At 45.8% G+C, this 24,936-nt stretch overlaps 1 protein-coding gene across 5 annotated transcripts; it reads left to right on the top strand.

The window, feature by feature from the left end:
* Nucleotides 1-10,880: 10,880 nt before the first annotated feature.
* LOC119341893 (transcription termination factor MTERF6, chloroplastic/mitochondrial-like) lies at nt 10,881-23,422 on the top strand. Of its 5 annotated transcripts, XM_037613743.1 has the most exons (13): nt 10,881-11,969; nt 12,440-12,780; nt 13,549-13,677; nt 15,993-16,117; nt 16,277-16,590; nt 16,992-17,767; nt 18,411-18,499; nt 18,912-19,028; nt 20,305-20,409; nt 20,894-21,266; nt 21,742-21,827; nt 22,588-22,667; nt 23,223-23,422. In XM_037613743.1, exons 1-2 carry the CDS (start codon nt 11,146-11,148, stop codon nt 12,756-12,758), a joined length of 1,143 nt encoding a protein of 380 aa, XP_037469640.1. In that variant the 5' UTR covers nt 10,881-11,145; the 3' UTR covers nt 12,759-12,780; nt 13,549-13,677; nt 15,993-16,117; nt 16,277-16,590; nt 16,992-17,767; nt 18,411-18,499; nt 18,912-19,028; nt 20,305-20,409; nt 20,894-21,266; nt 21,742-21,827; nt 22,588-22,667; nt 23,223-23,422. The 5 variants fall into 5 exon arrangements, 1 of the variants encoding a protein (XP_037469640.1); XR_005165316.1 differs by lacking the exons at nt 10,881-11,969; nt 12,440-12,780; nt 13,549-13,677 and adding an exon at nt 14,885-15,592 and having other exon boundaries at nt 18,912-19,021; XR_005165315.1 differs by lacking the exons at nt 10,881-11,969; nt 12,440-12,780; nt 13,549-13,677 and adding an exon at nt 14,888-15,592 and having other exon boundaries at nt 23,229-23,422.
* The last annotated feature ends 1,514 nt before the right edge of the window (nt 23,423-24,936 follow it).

The following is a 24,936-nucleotide window of genomic DNA, read 5'->3' as shown; positions in this document are numbered from 1 at the left end:
CGTGGCCTAGGTACGCTAGTGCTTCCCCTCGGCATAGTCAGGTCCTGGCCATGGCTTGGAAAGTGTACTGAAGGGACGCGGACAAATTGTGCTCCGGCGCGTTTGGTCTCGGTAACAGTTCAGTCGTTGTGTAGGCTTTGATTGCCGAAAGCGGACAGCGAACAACTCACATGTACAAAGCGCTGGAATACATTTTGAATAAGCCTGCAATACACGTGAACAAGCTATGATTGGTACATTATGTATATAAGCCATTATTTAATTGGTTCTCGGTATCAGTCTAGTCGGGCTTTGATCGGCGACAGTGGACAGCGGACAACTGACATGTATGAAGCGTTGAAATATTTTGGTCTTGTCCGTTGTCACTAATCAAAGCCCATACAATGACCGGACTGATACCGAGACCAAACACGGCCGAGCACCATTCGTCCCCGTCCTACCACAAGCACGAGTATTGGCGGCGGCTGCGGGCACGTCAACAGTGATGACGTCGTGGATGCTGGCAGTACTTGTTGTCCTTGCAGCCGGATCAACCTGAACCTATGAAGTACTTCTGCGCGTGGCTCGCCGCCCATGTCAGCCAAGGTCCCACGCAACTAGCTGATCGGGGGAACATCGAACAACGATTGGCCGAGGATGGAACAAAAATTGTACTCTGCAGCCCATCGCCGCCGAATAAAATTGCGGCCTATATGTATCGTGTACCAATCATACGTTGTTCATGCACGATGTATTGCGGGCTTTACCAAAATACTCCAACGCTTTGTACATGTCAGTTGTTCGTTGTTCGCTATCAGTAATCAAAGCTCATACAATGATTGGACTGATACCGAGACCAAACACGCCCGATCACCATTCATCCGCGTCCATACTGTGCCCGAGAACATAAGCGAGTTTTCGTATGTGGAATCCACTAGTTTGTACTTCCTTCGCTCTGCGGTGCATATAGATTTTTCTAAACATCAAATTAATAAACATTGATTAAGTTTATAAAGAAAAATATATAGATGCATCCGCCTTCATACATGCCGCCTAGCTGTAAAAAGGTCTCGAAAATATACTCATTTGCGTCTTACTTACTTGCCCGTCTGTTTCCCTAGGGACGTTGTATAAAGTTGAAATGACAACAAAAGTATTTTACAGAAAAACTGTTGTACAAATTCTTTTTTTGACCGGAAAACCATAGAACAATAGTTCTACGGTAAATTATATTAAAAAAAATATATGCATACATGCGTTCATACAAAAGTGTTCACCCAATACCAGTTTTATGAAACATGAAAACTGATAAAATGTTTTGTGTTACCCAGGACCTAATCTTATCCGCTTTAGATTGCTTTGCTTTGATTTGTGTTGCCCAAAGTCCTTCTTGGAGGTAAAACTTCCATCCCTAGATGTGTGGAGTTGCTGCTCGAAATATTTTATCGTTTTTGATGGACCAAATGCCCCAACATCCCATGGAGACAATATCAAGTGCAATGTCTAAGGGCAGTTGAGGCATAGGCAGCTGGGAATCATCAAAGATGGAGATGCCTCTAAGTTTAGAAGGAATGATGGATTCCCAACATTGGAGTGCAAAAGGGCAATTCCATAAGAGGTGGAGCAGAGTTTCCTCCGTGTTGTCAGAGCAGAGTGCACAATTATAGTCATCAAGATGCATACTCTTTCTGTTGAGGAGATTTCTTGTGTTGATTCTGTCATGAAGGAGTAGCCAGATGAAAATCTTATGTCTCGATCTACAAGATGTTTTCCATATCTGTTGGAAGATCGTGTACACCAGGTTGGGTCCTCTCATGTGATGATACATTTTGATGGACGAGTAGCCTTTGTTTGATCCAAGGATGCACCATTCATCTGAATTACTGGAAGTAGGTCTGTGTTGCAGATGTTGAAGAAGTAGGTTATACTGATGGTAGGCTTGTTGTGACATTGGTGTGTGGAAAAGATCTGATAAGTCTTGGCCACAGATAGCAGTCCTCAAGATTTCGAATTCATTTCTTGCAAAAGAGTGAAGCTCAGGGAATTTGGTTGCAAGTGCTTGCTCCCACTAGGTATCATACCACAGAAGTGTAGTATTTCCGGTGACCTGAATTGGCGATCTGCTTGGAATGACGTTTTTGCATCGTAAACTTTGCAACCGGTTTCACGTCACGCTTGTAGTCCATTGGTAATCGGCCCGTTACGAACAAAAGCTATACTCTGCAGCGGCTCGATAGGAACACGCCAATGCCACCGCCGCCACTCACCGGAGACACCACCATCAAATTCCATCGGCTCCACCACCAACTCAAAGCGTCAGCCATCCTACACGCCATGCCCACCACAAACGTGGCCACGATCTTCCTGTCGCAGGCCGTCGCGCCAATGACGAGCGTCATCATGGCCAGCACGCCGCTGCCACGGTTGGTGGCGAGCATGGCATCAACCCCTCGATGTTCCCCGAGCCCACCACTAGGTCCATGTCAGCACTAGCCACTAGGAATGGCGCCTTAGATGATGAACCATGATGCAACATGTGAAGGGATCCGCCATTTTTTTCCTTCCCCTTCCTTGCTCGCCTTCTTCATCCTTCCATGGAGAGCATCCATAGCTGATTGATTCAATTTTGATTCTGTCACTAGGTTTCCTCCCCATCAATTCATTCACCCCCACACAACCCCGAAAATCTGGTCGATTTGATGAGGGGAAATACAATGGCAGCCAAACATGAGATTACGGGGAAATGATAGACTTGTATTTTACCCGCACCCAGTAATATACATCAATAATCATATGTTGGAGAGATCAACACTTTTTCGATTAATCTAATGCGCGAGTAAACAGTAATCATGACAATCACCGGTGTGGAAGAGCAAGTAGTCATGCTCTTCATATTGTTGGTCATAACCAGAGGTTCGGGGTTATACACAACACCTTGAGGAGATCAATGGGACCATCTTCAGGTACTTCAGGAAAAGAAAATATCAAAATGAAAGCATAACACAACCATCAATACAAATAAATATAAGCCTTTTGTTGCCACGTGTCGGTGCTATGGAGTTTGGTGGAGTAGTGTTCTTTCTATAGACGTGATGAACTTTGGGCCCACCTGCTTACGAGTTTGGCTTAGAAAAATATATTTCTATTGTTTTATTTTATTTTTTATTCTCGAGTTCCAATCACAAAAAAAATGAAAATGCTAGTGAGGAAATGTGCCTCGCACGCTTCTAAGTACAACACCCTCCAATGCGGAAAAATTGTTCCCAGATGGAAAAAAAGGGCCCCTATAATGCCCGGACGTTCGAGATTTAACCATGGGAAATCAAATGTTTTCGGCTACAATTTTATGAGGATGGCAATTTTAGTTGACAAGCATGACAACTTCATGCTCAGTATATATTTTCTCAGAAAATTGTCGTGCATGTCAAATTTGTCATCCTTGTGTCACTAAAATCACCATAAAAAATGTTTGATTTGCCATGGTCAAACCCCGTACGTTCGGGATTTATCATTTCTGAAAAAAAAACAAATACAGACTTGGTCCACGTTGCTACATCCAAAGCTCAAAACTGATTTGTATTCCAAAGTGTAAAATATGATTAAATAATTGTTTTTGTTGTTAGGTTGGGGTGGATTTTTGACCTTTTATTCTTTTTATTCCAGAAATTTTGAAATGGCAAGCAAAACATTCTGAGGAATATGAGCCAGTTATTTTCAGTGAACGGAAAAAATGCTCTGTTTTTTTACTTCATTTGATGATTGAGCCACTTGTTTGGTCTAAACATGCTTGTTTACAACGCAATGAGCACTCCTCAATTCCCTCAACTTCTTGTCACGAATAGGAGTATCTTATTTGATTCATGATGCAACTTTGTTGGCTTCGCAATGAAGTGCGCCGAATATGCATTCCCCCTAAAAAACGAATAGGACTATTGTTAACCCGTATTTTTCTTTTACATAATACTTCTTACAACCGAGTAGCGTTGTTGTCCTTTTCTTAATCATTGATGAAACACAAGTATGCAAATCACAGTGCGTTGGTACATGTCAACAGACAAAAGCTCGTTTCAGACTGATGATGATTTGTTTTCAGATGATAGAAACAACTTCCTGCCTCCGCATACAGAAATGTGCGCAACCATTTAGACTTGTAACGATATAGTAATTCGACAAGTTCAGCCTGATCTCCATACCCTATTGATACTAAAAAAATCACAATGATATTTGATATCATCAATCCAAGGCAAATAATGTTAATTAATTAAGAAGAGATAAAAATGCTTAGGTGGTCTAGTTATCTTCCAGCAGAGATTTGGTTCCATCAATGTCACCCCACTTTCGCACACGGCTTGATGCTAGCGCAGCCTGCAGTTGTAGACTATGAGATGAGCAAGGTGGAAAGCTCAACATTTCCATACAAATGACAGACAAAATTACATACAATATGTGTGAAATCGATCAATACAAATAAAGAAAGAAGCTATAAGTCATCTGATATATGGTTACTGAAGATTGGAAAGGTTTTATGACATGTTGTTGTATATCCATAGTTGTTAAATTGGTGAAGACTGGAAGGGCGATGGAAAATCATACGTACCTCTGCATTCTAATCTGTTCTCCACACGATGAAGAGTAAGATCAGTGTCTGAAGTGCAACCCCGAAAAGCATGCCAGCCCAAATCCTCTGGAATTAGAGAGCGTAAATGTTCTTTACTTGTTGTTTTGCAATATGTAGTAGTAGTTCAAATAACATACTCCAACTCCATAGTTGAACTTGTAGCCGAGAAGATAGCCTAAAGGCAATCCGAAAACGGTCTTGGTGAATCAAAAAAAGGCATAGATAATGCGCATTGCTTTTGAGTTCGATTTGAACTAACTAGTTTCCACGGTTCTCCAGGAACCTACCGTTTGTTTGGAGTATAGCCAAGTGGTAAGGCATCGGTTTTTGGTATCGGCATGCAAAGGTTCGAATCCTTTTACTCCAGATTATGAAGACCCGATCGGATTTGTCAAGAACGAGCTAACAACTACAGGGGAAGCGACTCAGTATCAACATACCACCTGCTCGTCTTATCAATGACAATCATCCGTTTGGATGAGGCCATTCTAAGGATTGTTTAGGATTGGTATCTGCTCTCTTCCCACGGAGTTCTTGTCCCCATGACCAGTATCAGCAGAGGCAAGACCTGTAAGCAAACTTTCTGTTGACCCTAGCTTTGCACCAAGGCACTTTTCCTATCTTTTCGCGTTAAGGCGGAGCAGTCAGGTAACGAACTGGAACTGGAAACCGGCTAACGTTAGTTTTTTTTAGGCAACCTCGCAAAGCTTTATTACGTTGTCACAATGTTTACAGGGACGAAAGGAATTCCTTCGCGTTGGCCTAACCAAACATGGCGGCCAACACTCAAAGTACAAGCATGCTTTGCTAAGTTGTGAGCATCAAAGTTTGAGCTCCTAGATTGATAAACTACTTTACATGAAATAAAGGAAGAAATTTGCATCTCTATTTCCCTAACCACAGCGCCAAATGCGGCACTGCTCCTCCTGCCAAACTCACTTACCACACCCTTGCAATCTGTAGCCGCATGTACCCTTGATATGTGTAAGTCTGCTGCTAGATCAAGGCCCTCTCGCAGTGCCATAGCCTCCAAAGTAGCTGGGTCTTTCAAATGCTTGAAAATGATAGCCTATGCACCTAGGAAGCCTCCCTCCTGGTCCCGGCATATTGCTGCTACGGCTCCAAACCGACTTCTGCCACCCACCGCAGCATCAACATCTAGCTTCGCGTAACCTTCAGGGGGGGGGCAATCCAGTTCGGGTGTTGCACAACCCCTCCTCGTGTTGGATGAACACTTGGGACTATAACTTGAAGATCACTTATGTAAGAGTTTATGAATCCGTGTGTGGCCTGCGGTGACTTGAAGATGCCCTCATACAAAGCTTTCCTCCTTGCACCCCATATTGCCCATAGTGAAACCGAAAACCTGATAAACTCATCGGTTTTTAGAGCTCTCATCAAAGCAAATAACCATAACTTTGGGCACTCTTGATGGTGGGAGCTCAATTGGTCCAGTATCTCCTCCGATGATAATACCCAAGTGCATCTCGCCATTGGACAGTTGAGCAGCGCGTGTCTCCAAGAATCAGTCGTCCCACACAAGCCACATACCTTCGTCGTTGACATATTCCTCCTGTGTAAAACGTCTCCCGACGGTATCGAGTTTCGAGCGAGGCGCCATAAAAAGACCTTTATCTTGCTCGGCACTGCAACCTTCCAGATTGCCTTCCATTCTTTGCTTTGTCCCTCACTGGTAGATGTTGTTTCTGCCTCATCCAGCCATCCTTCCCTATCATGTTTTGTTCGAACTAACATTCGGTATGCAAACCCGACCGAAAAGTTACCCCGAGGTTCTTCCCCCCAGGACCAGAAATCATCAACGCGTCTTGTACACAATGGTATCTGCATTATTGCTTCGGCATCAAACTCCGTAAACACCGCCCGGATCATCTCCTCCTTCCATGAAGCCGAAGTTGGTTCAATTAGTTCGGATACCAATCGTGGCGGGGCAGCCACTCTAGCTGCAATCGGTCTCTTGTAGCTTGCTCTAGGGATCCAATTATGGTCTCAGATTCCTGTTGAAGCACCATCCCCTATCCTTCTAATCACTCCTTGCGCCATCACATCCCTTCCATCTAAGATTGCTCTCCAAATCTGTGACGGATGTGACCCCAACTCAGCTTCAAAAAGTGTTACCTCCGGGAAGTAAACGGCCTTCAGAAGCCTTGCACTCAGAGATTCCGTGTCATTTAGAAGCCTCCATGCCTGTCGAGCCAACAAAGCTAGGTTAAAGAGCTCCATGTCCCGAAACCCCATACCTCCCATATGTTTTGGATTTGTCACAAGAAACCCAGGCAGGCTTGCGTTTCCCCCTTCTGCTTCCCCACCAGAATTGGCGAATGATGGATGTAATATTGTCACAAAGTCCCATGGGTAGCCTGAAACAAGCCATAGAGAATACTGGAATAGCTTGTGCCACAGATTTAATAAGGATCTCCTTCCCCACCGCAGATAACAACTTCTGCATCCAGCCTTTCACTTTCTCCCAAATTCTATCACGCAAATGTTTGAATGTACCATTCTTCGACTGGCCGACATCTGTTGGCATACCAAGATAGCGTTCATTAAGCGATTCATTATAGACATTCAGACGATCCTTGACTCCATCTCTAAGATTCTGTGGGCACCCTTTACTGAAAAAAATTGATGATTTCTCAGTATTGATTCTCTGACCCGAAGCATTACAATAAATGGTGAGTAGGTTTGATACTCTTTCTGCAACCTCAGAGCTAGCTTTGAAAAGCAACAGGCTGTCATCTGCGAAAAGAAGGTGGTTAACGGCAGGAGCCATTGGCGCTACTCTAATACCTGCGAGTGTAGATGACTGTGAATTGGATTTCAGGAGGCACGAAAGGCCCTCTGCTGCAATCAAAAATAGGTAAGGTGAGATAGGATCTCCCTGCCGAATTCCTCGTGATGGATAAAAACGCTCGAGTCTTTCTCCATTAAACAAACTGAGAAGGAGACTGAAGAAACCATAGCCATGACTGTGTCAATCCAACGTGGTGCAAAACCCAACTTCTCCATCATGGCTCTCAAATAGGTCCACTCTAGCCTGTCATAGGCTTTCATCATATCCAACTTCAAAGCACAAAAGCTATTGTTTTTGGACCTGCTTCTCTTCATAAAATGCAGACATTCGTAGGCACAAATTATATTGTCCGTGATAAGTCTACCTGGGACAAACGCGGATTGCTCCTCAGAGATGATGTCTGGTAGGACCAATTTCAACCTGTTTGCGATAACCTTCGACGCTATCTTAAACAGCACATTGCATAAACTGATCGGCCTGAACTGTGATAGGAGGTTTGGGTTAGTTACCTTAGGGATCAAGACCAATCCCGTGTCATTAATTGTCTCTGGGCTTTCCTCCCCTTTCACAATTTTTAGTACTATCCTTGTTACATCCTCACCGCACACATCCCAGTGCTTCTGATAGAACAAAGCTGGGAAGCCATCTGGGCCAGGTGCCTTAGTGGGAAACATTTGAAAAAGAGTTGTTTTTACCTCATCGTTCGTGTAAGGGGCACACAAATCTGAGTTCATAGCATCGGTCACCTTTCTTGGCACTTGATCAATAACTTGCTGTATCCCTTGTACTCCTTCTGAGGTATAAAGAGTCTGATAAAAGTCATTCGCCATCGCCCTTAGTTCATTTGGATCATCCACCAAAACTCCCAGTGTTTTTCCAATGCTTTTATCATATTCTTCTTCCTTCTTAGGCTCACACGCATGTGAAAGAATTTAGTATTCTTGTCACCGGAGGCCAGCCAATCGATACGTGCTCTCTGTCTCCACATTATCTCCTCCCTGTGGTACAACTCAATTAGTCTCTCATTAGTTTTCAGCTCAACATGCGTGGGTGCCACTCTCAGTGGGTCACCTCGTAGCTCATCCAACCTTTTTTTCAAGTCCTTTATCTCCTTCCTCACACTCCTGAACGATTGCCTGCTCCAATTTGTAAGACCAATGGACATCCGCTGCAGCTTGTCCTGTAGTTCCTGAACGTTATTGCATGTGCCGTTCACTGTCCACTCCGTTTTAACAAAGTCCTTCAGCCCCTCGTGTTTCTCCCACATCGCTTCATAGCGGAAGGTGCGTCTTTGTGGCTCTCTCTGGCCCCGCCCTAGGTCAAGTAAAATAGGGCTATGATCTGATGTTGCCGCCGTAAGATGTTCAAGAGTTGCCGCAGCGAAACGGGCCATCCAGGGTGCATTTGCAAGTGCCCGGTCTAGTCTGCATCTCGTATACGTCCCTCCAACTACTCTCTTTTCAAAAGTCCATTGTCTTTCCTTATAGCCAATGTCAATTAACATGCAAATGTCCACTATCTCTCTGAAGGCTTGTATTTGAGCATTACTTCTCATCCCAATTCCATCGTGTTCATTTGAATGTAAAACTTCGTTGAAATCCCCTATGCACATCCATGGAAGGGAGCTAGATGTGCTAATATTTTTCAGAACGTCCCACGTCTGGTATCTCATGTGAGTCTGAGCCTCTCCATAGACACACGTCAATCTCCATGCATCATGATTTTCTTCCTGTACAGAGACATCCAGGTGGTAACGAGAGTAACCCAAAATGTCAATCTTTATTTCATTGTTCCAAAATAATCCAATTCCACCGCTCCTACCCTCGCTATCAACCGCATAAGCATTATCATATCCCAATGTAGCAGCTAAACTTTCTACCCTAGATCCTTCTATCTGAGTTTCAACGATACATAACAGGGTAGGGGCAAACTTCCTCGCGAAATCCCGAAGTTCTTGGACTGTCGCGGCGTTGCCCACACCGCGGCAGTTCCAACAAAGAGTACTCATTGGGCTCGGCGGCGCTCCTCAAAGGAGCCCGCCAAATTCTTCACTGGGATGCTTGAACTATCTCTCTCTTCTCCTTCCGTCTTGGAACGCTTCGGGTCTCTTGTCGGGGGAGGTCTGACCACCGAACCCACCGGGACAATGGCTAGATTTGTTGTACTTGGCTCCCCCTGCTGCTTCCCCGACAACATAGTATTCTTTCCTGACTCCTCCCTATCCATTCGCTTTCTGCTAGGATCATCAACAGCCATATCCTCCATGCTTGGTTGCACACTTCCCTCGTGATCATCATACCTCCTGAAATCTTCACTCTCGCTTCTTGGTGTCCCTCCGTTTCCTCTACCTCGGCCTCCCCGTCGTCCGCCACGGCGACCCCGTTCTCCTCCAGGGCCTGTAGCTCGCCTCATAATCCACGAAGCACGAAGATCCTTAAAGACCAGTGCTTGAGGGGGATGGATTTCATTGCCGTGTTCCTTGAACGTATGGCCTAGATGACCACAAACTGCACACCAATCCGGCAGGCGCTCGTACTTGACCCTGTATATCTGCCTCTTCGACTCCCTCACAAGCGACACCGCATTCTTCAGAGGCCTGTGCACATTGATCTTCACCCAAACCCGATAAGAATTGCCAGCAAAATCATGCGACGACGTTTCTGCGAAAAGAACCTCTCCTACCTTGGCCGCCAGTGTCGGCACCAGATGTGCATACAGATTAGGAACGTCATGTATCTGGATCCAGATATCCAGGGTATCAAGCTTTACTTGAGATGGTTGGGTCACACCATCGTACGGGGTGATGATCACAACATGTCCACGAAAAATCCATGGTCCCTCTTCCATGACTCTTTCCCAGTCGCCGAGGCAATGGAATTGCAGTGTATAGAGATTCTCCTCCAATGGCTTGAAATTTACTACCTGAGCCAGATCCCAAGCTACTCTCACGTTTCTAAAAAACCAACTTTGGCTATAGGGTTTATCAATATGAACCCTAGCTACTGCCATCCATCTAACTGCATCTTGGGGAATAGCACCCTCATCTACCACCACATCATCCATGTCATCTTCACATAGGCCCAGCTCCGCCATCATCCTTTCTACCTCTGACGCAGATGAAGAGGCATCAGCAGTCGCCGATCCCGAGCCCATCTTCGCCGCCATAAGTCAAACCCTAGCCCGATCGTTAGAGAACTCCGGACTATCAAAACTGTGGTGCTGCCCTACTCCGAGTCGCCGTACCCCGAGAGGGCAGGGATCAGGGGACCCCGCCTCACCTCTGTGGTAGATCGACGGGAGGGAAAGAGGTAGGTCTCAACGATGGCGACAGAGTCGCCACCGAGAGCAAAAAACCCTAACTCGAGGGAAGCTAGAGATTCGTTCAGAGGAGTTGGTGCGAACGTCTCTGCACCGGCTAACGTTAGTAGTAGGTTGATGTATGCAACAAGGCCTTGCCATCCTCCTCCAATAGCAACCCCTGAACCATCGTCAGATCAATGTCATCAACTCCAAGCAGGGGATCGACGAGGCCAGCCCATTATCAGAGAACCCAAACCTCTGGCACCAGACCACAGACCAGATCACCCAAATCCTCTCGCACCTCTCCATCATCAAAATAAAAAAAATAAAAAAAAATAAATCCCCTCGCCACCGCCGCCGCCGCCACCTCGCCCAAATCCTCTCGCTCTCGCCCCGGTCGGCCGTTGTTCCCCACCCCCTCGCCGCCGGTGCCGCCATGCTCAGGCTGCGTAGCCGCGTCCTCGCCCATCTCCTCTCTTCTTCTCCAGCCACCTCCCCCGGATCCCCTCTTCGCCGCCTCCTCTCCGCCATTTCCCCCAACCCTAGCTTCGCCGCGCACGAGTACCTCGTCTCCACTTGCGGCCTCACGCCAGCACAGGCCGTCAAGGCCTCCGCCAAGCTCTCCCACCTCAAGTCCCCCGCCAATCCCGACGCCGTGCTCGCCTTCCTCGCCGGCCTCGGTCTCTCCGGCGCCGATGTCGCCGCCCTCGTCGCCAGGGACCCGCAGTTCCTCTGCGCCAGCGTGGAGAGAACCCTGACGCCCGTCGCCGCCGGGCTCTCTGGCCTCGGCTTATCGCGTTCCGACATCGCGCGCCTCGCCTCGCTGGCCGCCCACAAATTCCGCCAAAAAGCAATGGTCTCCAAGCTGCACTACTACTTGCGCGTCTTCGGCTCCTTAGACACCTTCCTCCGGGCCATGAAGGGCGGCCATCTCCTCTCACACAGCATCGAGAGGGTGGTCAAGCCCAATGTCGCGTACCTGCGAGAGTGTGGGTTGCAGGATTGTGATATTGCCAAGTTTTGCATCCAAAGACCAAGGATGATCATTGCCAGTCCGGAGCATGTCCAGGCGATGGTGAGATGTGCTGAAAGCATAGGTGTGCCCCGTGCCTCTGGCATGTTCAGGCATGCGCTGCATGCTGTTGCATTTCACAGCGAGGAGGAGATCGCAGCCAGGGTGGAGTATTTGAAGAAAACGTTCAGGTGGTCAGATGCCGAGGTGGGCATCGCTGTTTCTAAGGCTCCAACCATAGTTGCCATGTTTCCGGTACGGTGGGAATGAGGAACGGGAACGAGGGACGAGAGTCGATGGCTGAAAAAAAAGGGTACAACGAGGATATACATCTCTCGAACGATTTTTTTTATAGCGGGGACGCGATCCAATCCATTTGGGTACGATGAACCCGGTACGGTACCATGTGTCAAGGAACGCAGTTCCTGAAGAACGACGACTCCTTGACGGTCAGCATTCCTTGCAATTAATGGACTGGAGGAAGAACGAGGAGTCATTGAGAAAAGAAACGACGGCGTGAGTAAATTATGCCTCGCGTTTGGGCTGGTGGATCCTCGAACCTGAATCGATGAGCAGGCTACGGGGACGCCGAATCTTCATCGAATCGTAGCGAATCCGACCTCGTTCCCGAATCCGATTCCGGGTCGATGAATCGGGATCGAGGAACGGCCTACCGTTCCCTGTTTCCGGCTACTATGGCTCCAACGGTGCTCACGAGGTCCAAGGAATCGCTGCAGCCCATGTCCGAGTTCCTCATCTCTGAGGTGGGGTTGGAACCGGCATACATTGCTCATCGGCCGGCACTGCTCACTTTCAGCCTGAAGGGCCGGCTAAGAGCCCGACACTATGTTTTAAAGTTTCTCAAGGAAAATGGATTGATAGATCATGGCCAGGACTTCTTTAATACAGTCATGGTTAGCGAGAAGGTATTTATGGAAAGGTTCATATGCCCTCACAAGGAAGCTGCACCTCATCTTGCTGAAGACTATGCAACCGCTTGCAGAGGGGAAGTGCCTGCCAGATTCAGTTTTACATGAATCAAGACCGGTATGAGAATGGGTATGTTCATTATGTCGGTGTAAATCAGTAGCGAAGAAAATATCGCACTGCTATGAACTTGTTCTTCCTCGTGTCATATTAGCACACATATTGGAACTAAGAGAGTGAGACTAGGGCATCCTACAAAGAGTGAGACTAGGGCATCCTACAATTTATTTGAAGTATCGATGAGTAGTATTTCTGCACACTCTGTATCTTTTTGTTCTGAAATGGCCATTGCAGTTTTCAATGCAATCTTCCACGTATCTTTCCATGAAAGAATGTTCTCATTTTGGCCATGAAGAGGATAGAAACTTAGGAATTCCCACACTTTCTTTTCGATGAAAATTTTGGACTTCTTTTCCGCAGGAAACAATTTTGGATTGTTGTTGGCCGCAGTGTGTTGATCACTGCCAAGGATGCAGTTTTGATCACGTTTGTTGGCTTCTTTCTCTAGTTCTAAGCTGAAAACCTTTGTTCTTCCTTCAGTAGTTTTGTTTATGGATATTGACTACTGTTAAAGACGGCAAATGTTTACTAGTTTTCTGTATCAGTTTATTTGTTTACTTGTCTCGCGTATTTTTGGATGGTCTACTGGCTGATTCTTTTCTTGGGGCATCTGATCTCGAAATTGGATAGTTTAGTAGGGGCTAGTAGCATTTCTGTTGATTGGCAATTTGTATATCACTACGTAGCAGATATTTCAAGTGCCCTGGTATTCGTACCAGAGAAGCAAATTGACGCTTGTATGGTATGGTGCTGAAAAGCAAAGGGCTTTCTTTCTTTCAGGTGAAAATGTGCTGAAACTGGATGTACATGGTGTTTTTCTTTCTTCTTCCAGGAAACAAAATGAAACATGGCGGCTATGGCTTTGCTGTGATGTATATTAATCTGAAGGCCCTGAAGCTTCAGTGACAAGTATGCCTTTGATGATGTCTCTTTTCTGAATTTTGCAAGTTAAGTAACCCTTCTAGTATTGTACTGTAGATTTCAATAAACTAGTAGCATCTGGTGCTTAAGTAGTACCAGACGCCGAGCGAGTCGACGGCAATCTGCGCATCCTGGAGGTTGCCGGTGAGGACGGTGATCATGCCGAGGTACCAAATCTCAAGGCAGAGCATGACGGCGGACTTGAGCGAGAGCTTGACGAACGCCTACATGTCGTTGAATGCTGCCATGGACCAGCCCCTCCAGCCGTCCTTGCACCAGCCGATGATGTAGGCGGACTGACCCAGCGCGATGGCCCAGAGTGAGAGGTCGTAGGCGGCGGCGGCGCCCGGGGTGCCCCATCCGAGGACGGTGACGAGGAGGTAGGTGAGCGCGACGTGGAAGCAGAGGCTAGCGACGCCGACCCAGGCGAGCACCAGGACCTTGCTCTGCGCCTGCAAAAACTTGCCAGTGGGGAAGTTGACGGCGAAGGAGAAGGCACCGGGGAGGATCTAGAGCGCGAAGCGGGCGGCCTCGTGCGCGAGAACGGGGTCCTGGCCGACGGCGAGGAGGAGTGGCTCGGCGAAGACGTAGAAGGGCACCATGAGGAGCGCGGCGGCGATGAGGACAATCCAGGAGCGCTGCATGTAGACGCCCAGCATAGCCACCTGGCCGGCGCCGAACGCCTGCCCGCACAGCGTCTCCAAAGCGCTCCCCATGCCGAGCTACATGCACGAGCGCGCCTCAGCATCCCATTGTTAGATTGTGGACACAAATGAAGCCTTCTCAGGCCATATGCACTTTGGACCGTCCGATTGGGCGTCCAAACGCATCCGGACCGTTGGATCTTCAGGTGAGCTGATCATGGCCGTCGGATCTTCATGTGAGCCGATCCTGGCGGTCCGGTTGCTATTGACACTGCTACAATGAATAGTAGCTCGTGCCACCGCCTGTAAATCTCGTGCCCCACTGAGGGTATTTTCGTCTTTTCACACTCGGGCATATAAAATGCAGCACGCCGTGTGTAACCCTAGCTGCCTCTGTCCTTTCCCACTCCTCAGCCCTCGCCCTCGCCCCGACTCCCCTCCTCTCCTCCCGTCGCCGTCGCCCACCAGCCATCCTCCCAGCCCGCCGCCGCCTCACTCTCCTCCCTCCTTACCCTGCGCCGCTGCTCTCCTCCCTCCTCCCCCTCGTGCCACGACCGCTCCATCTCCTTGAGCTCCCCCTTCCCCTTCCCCACCCCATCACCTTTGCCGGTGGATCCCGGCGAGGAGGAGCAGCCAATTTCTGCCGGTGCCTCCCCCCAATCCGCAGCACGACCACCAGAGCCCACGTCTCTGGTGAGGTGAGCCACGGCGGCCACGCGCCTGCGCCGGCGCCCGCGGCTGACACGTCCCCGAGCATCTCCTCAGCGTCTCTGGATCCGCCTCTTCTTGCCCCACCGTCGTTCCTCAGGTGCTGCTCGCCTCATCCCCCTCGCGCCTCCACCCCCTAGCCTCCCCTTCTCCTCCTCCCGTCCTCTCCTCTACCGCTCGGTCGCCGTGCCCGTGCTGCTCAACCCCCGCCGCCCCATCGGCTGCTCCGTCGCCGTTCATGGCATCCGGGAGGCACGCGGCCGTGCCCCCTCCCGTCGTGCCGTAGAGGGGAGGAGCCAGGCGGAGCGCGCCGTCGCCACTGGCTAGCGCGTCGACGGGAGGAGGCCAGGGTTAGGGTGCTCTCCTCCCCGCGCTTGCGGATCTCCTGGCGCCGCAGGCTGCCAGAACTGAAGCTTCTCCTCACGCCGCCAGCTGCCGGGCTCGGATCTCCTCCACTTTGCATCGCCTGCTGATGGACTGAGAGCTCATCCACCTTGCGCCCCCGAGCACTACTACTTCCTCCTGCCTCGATCTGCTCCTGCCACCTCCTGGTGAGCTCTCTTCCTTCTGGTGCGAGGTGGAGTTGCTCGCTATGTTGCTCTGCTGCTGCTGCTGCTGTGGAGCCTACTGGTGGTGTTGATTATTGCTGCTACTGTCGTGTGCCCCCGCAAGCTGCTGCTCCTATCTGTGCACTTGTGCTGATGCTAATGTGTGGTGTTGGTCTACTGAGTACTAAACTACTAATTGCTGCTTGTGTAACTTGTGTTGTCAGTTGGTTTCTAGCTATCGATTTGTCGTCTGCTGATTGTAGCCTTGTACTACTGATCTGTTCTTGCCTTGGACCTTTTGTTGTGTAGGCTTGTAGTGATTTGTTCTGATGGCATGGTTATTTATCGCTTTATTTTCTGAATAAATATACCCTGCTTTCTCAAAGGTTGCCAACTTTTTTAGGTTAAAGAGTTGGAGCACGGCTTGCATTGAGGATGTCTTTGTTTGGTACTCATGACAGCTCCTGGATCAACTACATAGTAGAGCAGCTTAACGTTGCATCCGATAAATTGTGCTACGCTTATCAGGTATATTCTATATTTATGTCCTTAGTCTCTTGCTTTGTTATATTTTAAAGAAAATAATAATCATAGTTCAGTATTCACAGCTTATGCACGGATTAAGGGATTAATTGATCTTTCTCCCATCTGTCCTAATTGCTAATTCACTATAATCTTAATGTGCAGATTGGTGCAGAAGCAAATTATTTCAAGGAAAATAAATCCAGTCATTGTAATGGCGGTTTTAGAAGAGATGCTAAAGTTAATTCAAGAGATTTGAGATGTGCTTATGTTCTATGATTTTTCATTCAAGAGGGGAAGATAAAGAGGGGGCAAGATGAAGAGGAAAAGTGGAAGAAGGATAGCAACTATGTGCCTGCTGTAACCGACTCTTCCTCACCTGACTACTACAACGCAGGCAGTTTCTTATAAGCGGAAGAGGTAGGCACAATGGGCAATATAGCGCAGATGATGTCACTTTCTAATAAGATGGATTTGTGGTATGTTGAATTCTGTTTCCTTAGTTTGCATAAATCATGTTACATTCTTATATACATGTTTAGACTGTGATTGACAGCCTGACCAAGCTTAGCTCTGTAGAAACCTGAGAATAAATTAATTGTTTTGTACAACTTTTAATTTAATGGTTGTGTAAGATAAATCTGGTTTATCATATGACCAAGCTTAGTTCCCTATGATTTATTTTAAATAACATCATGCCTAAATACTTGGTATTTTTTGATGTTTTACTTTCACCCATGGCAAAGTAATAAAGGATGCATGCATTGTTTTATTTTATGATGTAGGGCCAAATATAAGGGCCTTTTGCTTTTGTACTTTTTTTATTGCCCAACAAGTGATATTTTAAGTGTTCTGTACTAATTATTTATGCCGGCCCAAGGTCACCGAGGGGCACGGGCCACGACTCGCGCGGCCTCTGCACCCTGGCGTCGATCCGCCGTCTGCTGCCGGCCAGAGGTCACCGAGGGGCACGGGCCACGACTCGCCCGACCACTGCACCCTGGCGACGCAGGGCCAAAGGCGACGGCCGCGCTTCATTATCACCGAGAGGAGCGACGGCCGCCCACGTCGCCATTGCCATCGTCCTTCAGGTGCTCTTCCTGTTGCTCTCGTCGTCCCCCTCCTAGCCACTGATCTGGGATCTCCTCTCCGTTTATTATGGCATGGCTTGCAACTGTACCATAGATTTGAGTGATAGGATTGTTGTGCAGACTATAATGTGGAATCAAGATTTGGTTGAGAGAGAGAGAGAGAGAGATCTTGCTTTGTGTCCTGTAATCAGATTTAAATGACACTCTATTTATAGTAGATAGGCACATGGTTCATTGCTGTCTTGCTAGACCTGTGTGGCAAATGCCAGTGTGTTTATCTGTACATATAGCGGCCTCTTTGATTTTTTCTTCCTCTAGGAGATGATGCTGAAAATGATCACATTTATGAAGTTATGCTCTGCTTTGGCTCATGTTTATATCTTAATCCAAGAAACTGGTTCTCTCTTTTGTCAACGAGGTCCGTCATGGTGGCGCTCTAGAAGGGGCGTGCTGAACCTGGACCGGCCTCTTCTCGGGCAGCAACGGCCTCTTCTCGGCAAGCACGGATCGCAGGGTTGTCTTCCTCTCTGGACTCTTCCACACCGTCATGGATGCCGCATACTAGGTGAAACGTTGTCTTCTCCAAAATATTCTTTGTGATAATTAATTTTATAGTAAGTGCTATTGCCTGAATGCTTTTAGTTTCCACCCTCAGAGAGACATTTTATCTTGAGAATATTCTGTGTCATTGAGAGTTTGTATTGTCACTGCAACTTTAAATAAATTCACTTTGAACTCCATAACCTTTTCCTCTGTATTTCAAACAGCGTGATCATGTTTTCTACTGGCAAATAATTTGTTGATGTATAAGTACTAACAAAAGAGCATGAAAGAAATTTTGATTCCCTAAAAAACCTGTTGATTTATTCCAAAACGAAACCATGCTATGCACAGTTAGTCGTCCCTTCAGAATTATATGGTCTCTAACCGATCAACTCTTTGATAATAAAATGTCTGCCATAAGACTTTGCCACCTTTTATCATGTTTCTTTGCTTCTTCTTTGTACCACTTGCCCTTTTGGTACCTCATTCTACATGCGCCTAATAATTAACTAACACATCTTCCATCAGTATTTACATTCAATTTTAAGGTTATTTCAATTTATTAAGATGTTCAATGAAGAAATAGGTTCATATCTTATATCCTAATGCTTATATAGCTATAATAAGACATTGTTTCTCATTAGATTTTGCACTGTTTTCTTCAGGATATCCCTTTAGCTGCAGAAGCTCTAAAGAGCAAACTAATGTGGCTTACGTTGTCACTGCTCCTCTTGGATTGCATGAGCTTATGGTGGTATGTGCTCGTTAATTCCCCTATAGTTCTACCTCACTAGACAATGTGCATTCAGTACGCATTATGGTCGTTGTCGATAGAGGTAACTAGCTGTCTATAGTTAAGTTCAGCTAAAATATGTTCACTTGGTCCATTAGTTAGTTCCTTGGTCCTCCTGACCACCACCGAATAGTCTTTGTTATTTTTTATTGTAGCTCAGCTCTGCATGCTCCCCGTTTCTCAACTAGGAGTAGTGTCACTTCCAACAAATAGGTCTTTGTATGCTTAATGCATGTACCCGGATTCCTTTTTATAATTCCAGTATCATGCACTTCTAATTTTCTATACACCGTCAGATACTGGAGAGTAATTCATTTTATCTATGTGTGGACTCATATTGTACCTAATCGAAAAAAAATAAATCAAATGACAGGATTGCAAAGAGGTGTCGGCTTGCGATCGACCATATCTGTTCTATCTACCCGGAGGCCGGATCTCTCTCAGTTCACTCAGGAGCACCTTTGTTCTGCTGTAGCTCACAATGTAAGAGGTCAGAGCCACTACGCCAGTGCGTCTGCTTCATGTCAGGCTTTTACTTTATCATGTGTGTACCATTGTTGCATTTCTCTAATTGTTTGTGTTGCTAAAAGCATATATAGTAATGTATATGTTGAGAGCTAGAAGAGTTTGCGTTGGTTCAAAATTAGCAAATTAGGTCTATGATATGGAAGTATATATTGCATTGTTGCTACTGAGATCTAGCGTTCTGTACTTTAATAGAAATAAGGTCCCATGGTTATTTGGTTACCAATTCCCATGCCAAAATAATTATGTGTGGCTGACTACATTTTACTCGCTTTTTTCTATGTATATAGATTAGATGTTTTCTACGCGGTGGTTTCAACTGCCTCTTGCTCTTCATATAGAATTTATTTGTGAGGCCTGCCACTTTATCTTGTATTTGAACTAACACAACATGGGTCTTGCAAAATACAACTACATGAATTTGGATTTGTCCATCAATCTTAAGAAGGCTATTGTGCTTTATTAGTAATTAGACGGTAAATTTGCTTACAATAATTCTTTTTCCTTAATTCAGTTTGAAAATAAGTTCTTCTGATGTTCTCACCAACGAATGTGCCATAGTTGACCCACCGTAGTGACAACCCTAGACATCCTTACAGCAATGTTGTATCCAACCAGAAGCCGCACTTCCTAAAAATGTTGTTGCTGCAGCAGTCAAATGCCACGGACCAAGTGCTATTCAGATATAGTTGAATGATGTTTAGGGTTGTCCCAGTTGTACCATTCTTCTCGCATAACAGAAGGGTGGTTTTCCGTTTCTGGTTTTATCTTGGATCATGTGATGTTTTTTTGTTAGTCTGTACGCACAACGGTGAACTGCGGTACAATTCTTAAACCTTCATTTTATCATGTATGCAGAATTGATATGGCTATGAAATGTTAGCCCAAAATAGGCAGCAGTGCAGTATACTAATGTGAAATCTTATCGTTCTGGGGCTGCACTTCCTGTGGTGTTTAGACTCCCATTATTTCCCCATATTTTACATATATATAACGGTGCTAAACCAAATCTACCTATATACCAATAGAAGTATACTCTTTGTGTGAGGAGCTCTGTATATTGCTCACTTGGAAAGTATAGGATACTTCTTTTTCCTATACTTAATATTTATCTCTGTAGATCCAGAACATTATTAGGCAGTAATCTTAAAACATAGTTTCTAGAGTTCATTTTGTATTTCTTGGTAATAACTTTATATTAGGTCTGCAAACTAACTACTATTGCAACTATGCAACACCAGGAGCACATCCTATCAGCTTAAATCACAAGCCATGGAGCAGAATCGATTTGACCAATGGAAACAACTATTGCAGACTTGGCTGGGGTAGACCCCTGCGACATCATGGTAATATACAATGCTCCTAACAGTAATATCATAGCCATGCTTACATGTTGTTCTTTACAAGTTTCTAATAAATACTAATACATGATGTCGCTTTATATGATACAAGCTAAAATTTAAAATCACTGAAATTGTGTTAACTGATAACTGGTGCTACATCAGCTGTAAAGCAAATGTTCTACATGTTCTGATTTGGTGCCAATTCAAAGGTATGTTCTGAAGACAACTTACAAACAACTGCAAAACTATATTATTCAGAAATCCCTAATCGTGCACCTGTTCAAGGTTTCATTTACATATGCGAGCCAGGCTCCGATATATGTAAGCACTGAATAATTGGTCGATGGATCTGTTAGTTTTTGCCGTAGTGTCATGTGATTGTTAGCCACGACCAGTTGTTGAGTAACCTGTGAATGTGATGCTTGATTTTCCGGTTCCTTTTGCACATGTCACATTAAGGAATGATGATGCGCTTATCTTTTTTTAGAACGAAGGCTCAAGAAGAGCCCAGCTTTGAATTAACAAAGCCATCAATCGGCCAGGAGTGCAAGACTACAACTTACAACAAGAAAGAGGAAAGCGGAAATAAAGATACAATGTGCTCAGCAGAACAACTCGAAGGCAAAGAGCACACACCACTCTTGCCATCGAACGACGCAAAGCCGAAAACTAGCTAACCTACTGAGGTGACGGGAGGAGGGCACCACCATGCATGTTTTGTGTCGTTGGCTGCCACCAAAGGATCGAGTAGTTCTTATACATCTAATGTACATGCTCTTTATGCATCTATCATGATTTTAAGCTATTATGGTACGGCATTGGTGTCATCACGAAAAAGATTCTGAAACTAACTCCTAAAGGTCAGTAATGGTGTATGTATGTCAGTAATCTTTTCTCTTCCTGTACAGTATTACAACATTGAATACATCTTGCACACTAGCCATAGAATAAATTAGTTGGGATATATTTAACTTTTTGCAAGAATCTTGGGTGCACTATAAATAAATATAATTGTTTTCCAAAACAGTACTGAAAAGTGAGTACTGTAATTTCATCAGATTATATTATCATGCCTGATGTAATAAAACATGTTATTAGATGCTGCTGCAATGGTGAAAACCATGTATGGAAACATATTTATAATATTCATCACTAAAAGATCCCATGTATAGCGGGATAAATAATATGAGCAAGAGAAATAAATTAGTAGTTTGAATCAGTACAATTTCAGTGTTCTTGTGATAACAACAAGTGATAATCCCATTTACCCTCAACATTATGCAAATTTTCAGAAATTCTGAGTTTTGCTTAACCAGAATGCTTTCATTTCTGTAGATGTCAAACAGGGACATGGAAAGTATATGAGGTCAAAATATTATTCTCAGAAGATGTCAGCAAATCCAGTCTGGTGCAAGGCAATAGTAAGTTTGGATGTACATTGTGGTAGTTACTTATATTTTGATCTATGATGGTGTTCGAGGCCATAGAATACATTATTATTCAGTTTCTTTTGGTAAATGTAAGATTCTCCCTAATTTTTTTCTACTACAATGGCTTTGAAAAGTCAGTGTGTTCTCCGAAATATTGTTGGTTTTGTTAAATAGGTGGCCCTCTTAGCATGGCTATGGGTAGTACTCAAGACAGCCTTTCCCCTCAAGAGATCGTGCAAGAGTTTATTTTGTTTTATTTTGAAAGATTATGATGTCTTTCCCCTGAAGGATTATGATGTCTTTCAAATCGATCATGTTCTGGCTGTTATGGCATATTTCTGATCAAGTGATCATACATGGTCTCATTTGCTGCAAGGAGCCTTAAAAATGCCCTTGGTCATATGTTAATAAAGTTAATATGTATTAGGAAAAAATAGCATGTAGGTTGATGATAGCGTGTTTCAAAATTGATACTTAGAATAAGTGTACCATCAAAATAATAGCTTGGTCTTACCATGTCACCTAGTCACCTGGTCTAATTCAGTGTGTACATCACTTTTTTGTTCTCAGTAAGTTTCTAGCATTTCTACATGGATTTCTCTGTAGCCTAGACATAGTAAACCATTGATGCTATTTCAAACACAAGCTCAAGCAAGTTTAGTAGATTATATATTTTTATTAGTATAATCAGCATGGGATACACCTTGATTTCATCACTTGGTTTACTGTCTGCATATTTGTTTCCATGCAGGTACCATTCATGTCCTAGAAGTTGTAGCTTCCAGCCTTTTAGTAACTACACAAAAACTGCCAAAGCTTCAGAGCCATCATGTAAGTATGAGTAAACACAAGTAGCCTGGACTTCTGACCGCTTTACCTCTTTCCTACTAATAGTTGATATTCATATGTCGCAATTGGGCAAGGAGCAGTCAATTTTATTCTTGACAACCATTTTTTTTAACTATGCTGGTTTTTTTTGTCAGTTCACCTCTTTTACACATTTTGATTTGAATACCTATATCTCTGACGAACAAATATGAGAAATAGTGTCATTTGTTGATAAGCTTGATACGAATGTCATTTGTCCCCACGTCTGTCTTCCCAGTCAAATAATTATGATTCATAAATATGTGTCTATATTTTTGGCATTTAATTTAATTTCAAACTTTAATCTGCAGTTTTTAAATTGCTGCTATTTTGTATGCAAGGAACATCATATTGTGTTTAAACCTAATTATTATCGCCTTGCTGCAAGCTTTGGTACATGGGTTTGTGCTCATGTAAACTAATAAGCGGGGTTGTCACAACTAGTCACCATATTGTCAGTATCGTACATTATATCTTCAATTTCCAGTATATCAAATCAATGATGTCATTTTATTGTAGGTACAGGTCGAGTTGCAAGAGGACCGTCTCATGGCCTATTTCAGTTGGAAACTTGCATCAAGATGTACTTGAGCTACATTAAGTTTGAGGGCTAATTTTCTGCGGATTTGTATGCCTTGATCAGGTATTAGGATCATGGTTATTTGTGGTATATGTATAGAGGCATATAGTGGAGATTGATGAGCAGCGCGACATTACTCCTAGCAGCTACCCGCGCGCGCGGATTTTTCGTCGAAAAGGACCAGCCGACGAACACAATTGACAAAAAAGACCACCTACAGATTAATTTGGCAAAAAAGACCACCCACGCTGTGGCGGCGGGTGCGCCAGCCCACGCGTGGCACCTGCCGCCACGCCAGCAGGCGGCAGCACCTGCCGCCACAGTGGTAGGCGGCAGCCAGGAACAACGGGAAGTAGGTGGGCCCTGCCGCCTTAGGGCGTGGCGGCAGGCCTGCATGGCCGCTGCTGGTACTGCGTTGCGAGACCCACACGCACAGCTTGCCTGTAGTACTACTACGTAGGTACGTGCACAAAGGACATTGAGCTCGTTTGTCACGACGGGAAGCAAAGCATATTTGTATACGCAGTGAGGAGCACATGTACGTACTTGCTGTATGATGTGGTCTGCAGTGTAGTTTCTCTTGTTGCATTTCTGGCTAGCCCATGCCTAGCGGTACAAAGTTTGGCTAGTGATGGATGCATGCATCATTCACAGCACTAGCAGCGGTCATGCAGGCCTGACGCCATGCCTTAAGGCGGCAGGGCCCACCTGCGTCCCATCGTTCCGTTCTGACGCGGTGCTGGATGTTATCGGCTGGTTGCCGCCTGCCACTGTGGCGGCATGGGCTGCCGCCTGCCGGCATGGCGGCAGGTGCCACGCGTCGGCTGGCGCGCCCGCCGCCACAGCGTGGGTGGTCTTTTTTGTCAAATTCATTTGCATGTCGTCTTTTTTGTCAATTGCGTTCGCAAGCCGGTCCTTTTTGACAAAAAATTGCGCGCGCGAGGACCCTCACTGAGTGGGACTTGTCAGTGGTCACACACAGAAGAGGCCTCCACACAGAAGTATCTTTGCACATGTGCGATGACGACCACGTGTGTTTGCCCAGAGAGTGAATCAATTCTTCTGCCGACCCTTCCAAAAAAATAAAATCGGCGGACTGAATTGTGCAGTAGATATTCTCCTGGAAAAAAAGCGGAAAGACTAACTGCCACACTTGTGGCACTTCTCCAACTCGCCCACACGCCTGGATCATCGTGGATTCAAACTTGCACGAATCTTGGCGCCGTCGATTCAAACTTGCACGAATCTTGGCGTGATGAGACAGTTTTTGGTTCCCACGTAGGACAAAGGCGATGTGTGGTGTCTTCGTCAGTTCGCCCGCACACGTTTCTCCCTCATTCGTCAACGGTTGCGAGTCGGGGCTTGCGGTGGAACTGCTGCTGCGCCCGCACGCCTCGACTCATTCGCCCCTCATTGCCTCTGCGGTTTCTCCCCTCGCATTCATTTCTTCCCAACCAACCTTCCCACAGGCAGTTCTGCTTGATTGAAGGAGAAGACGAGAGGAGGAGGCGGCGATGGCGGCGGAAGAGTCGACGGCATTTGCGGCCATTGCTGGTGTTCGTCGGACCAGAGCATCGTTGTCGGAGCAGCCGCAGTGAGAAGGTAAGGCTGTCGAAGCTTTTGTACTCTCCCCCTTTCCTCCATGGTCTCATT

The sequence above is a fragment of the Triticum dicoccoides genome, chromosome 7B, assembly GCF_002162155.2.
Source record: "Triticum dicoccoides isolate Atlit2015 ecotype Zavitan chromosome 7B, WEW_v2.0, whole genome shotgun sequence".
In the NCBI taxonomy this organism is placed as follows: Eukaryota; Viridiplantae; Streptophyta; class Magnoliopsida; order Poales; family Poaceae; genus Triticum; species Triticum dicoccoides.
This window is presented reverse-complemented; position numbering and strand designations above follow the sequence as displayed.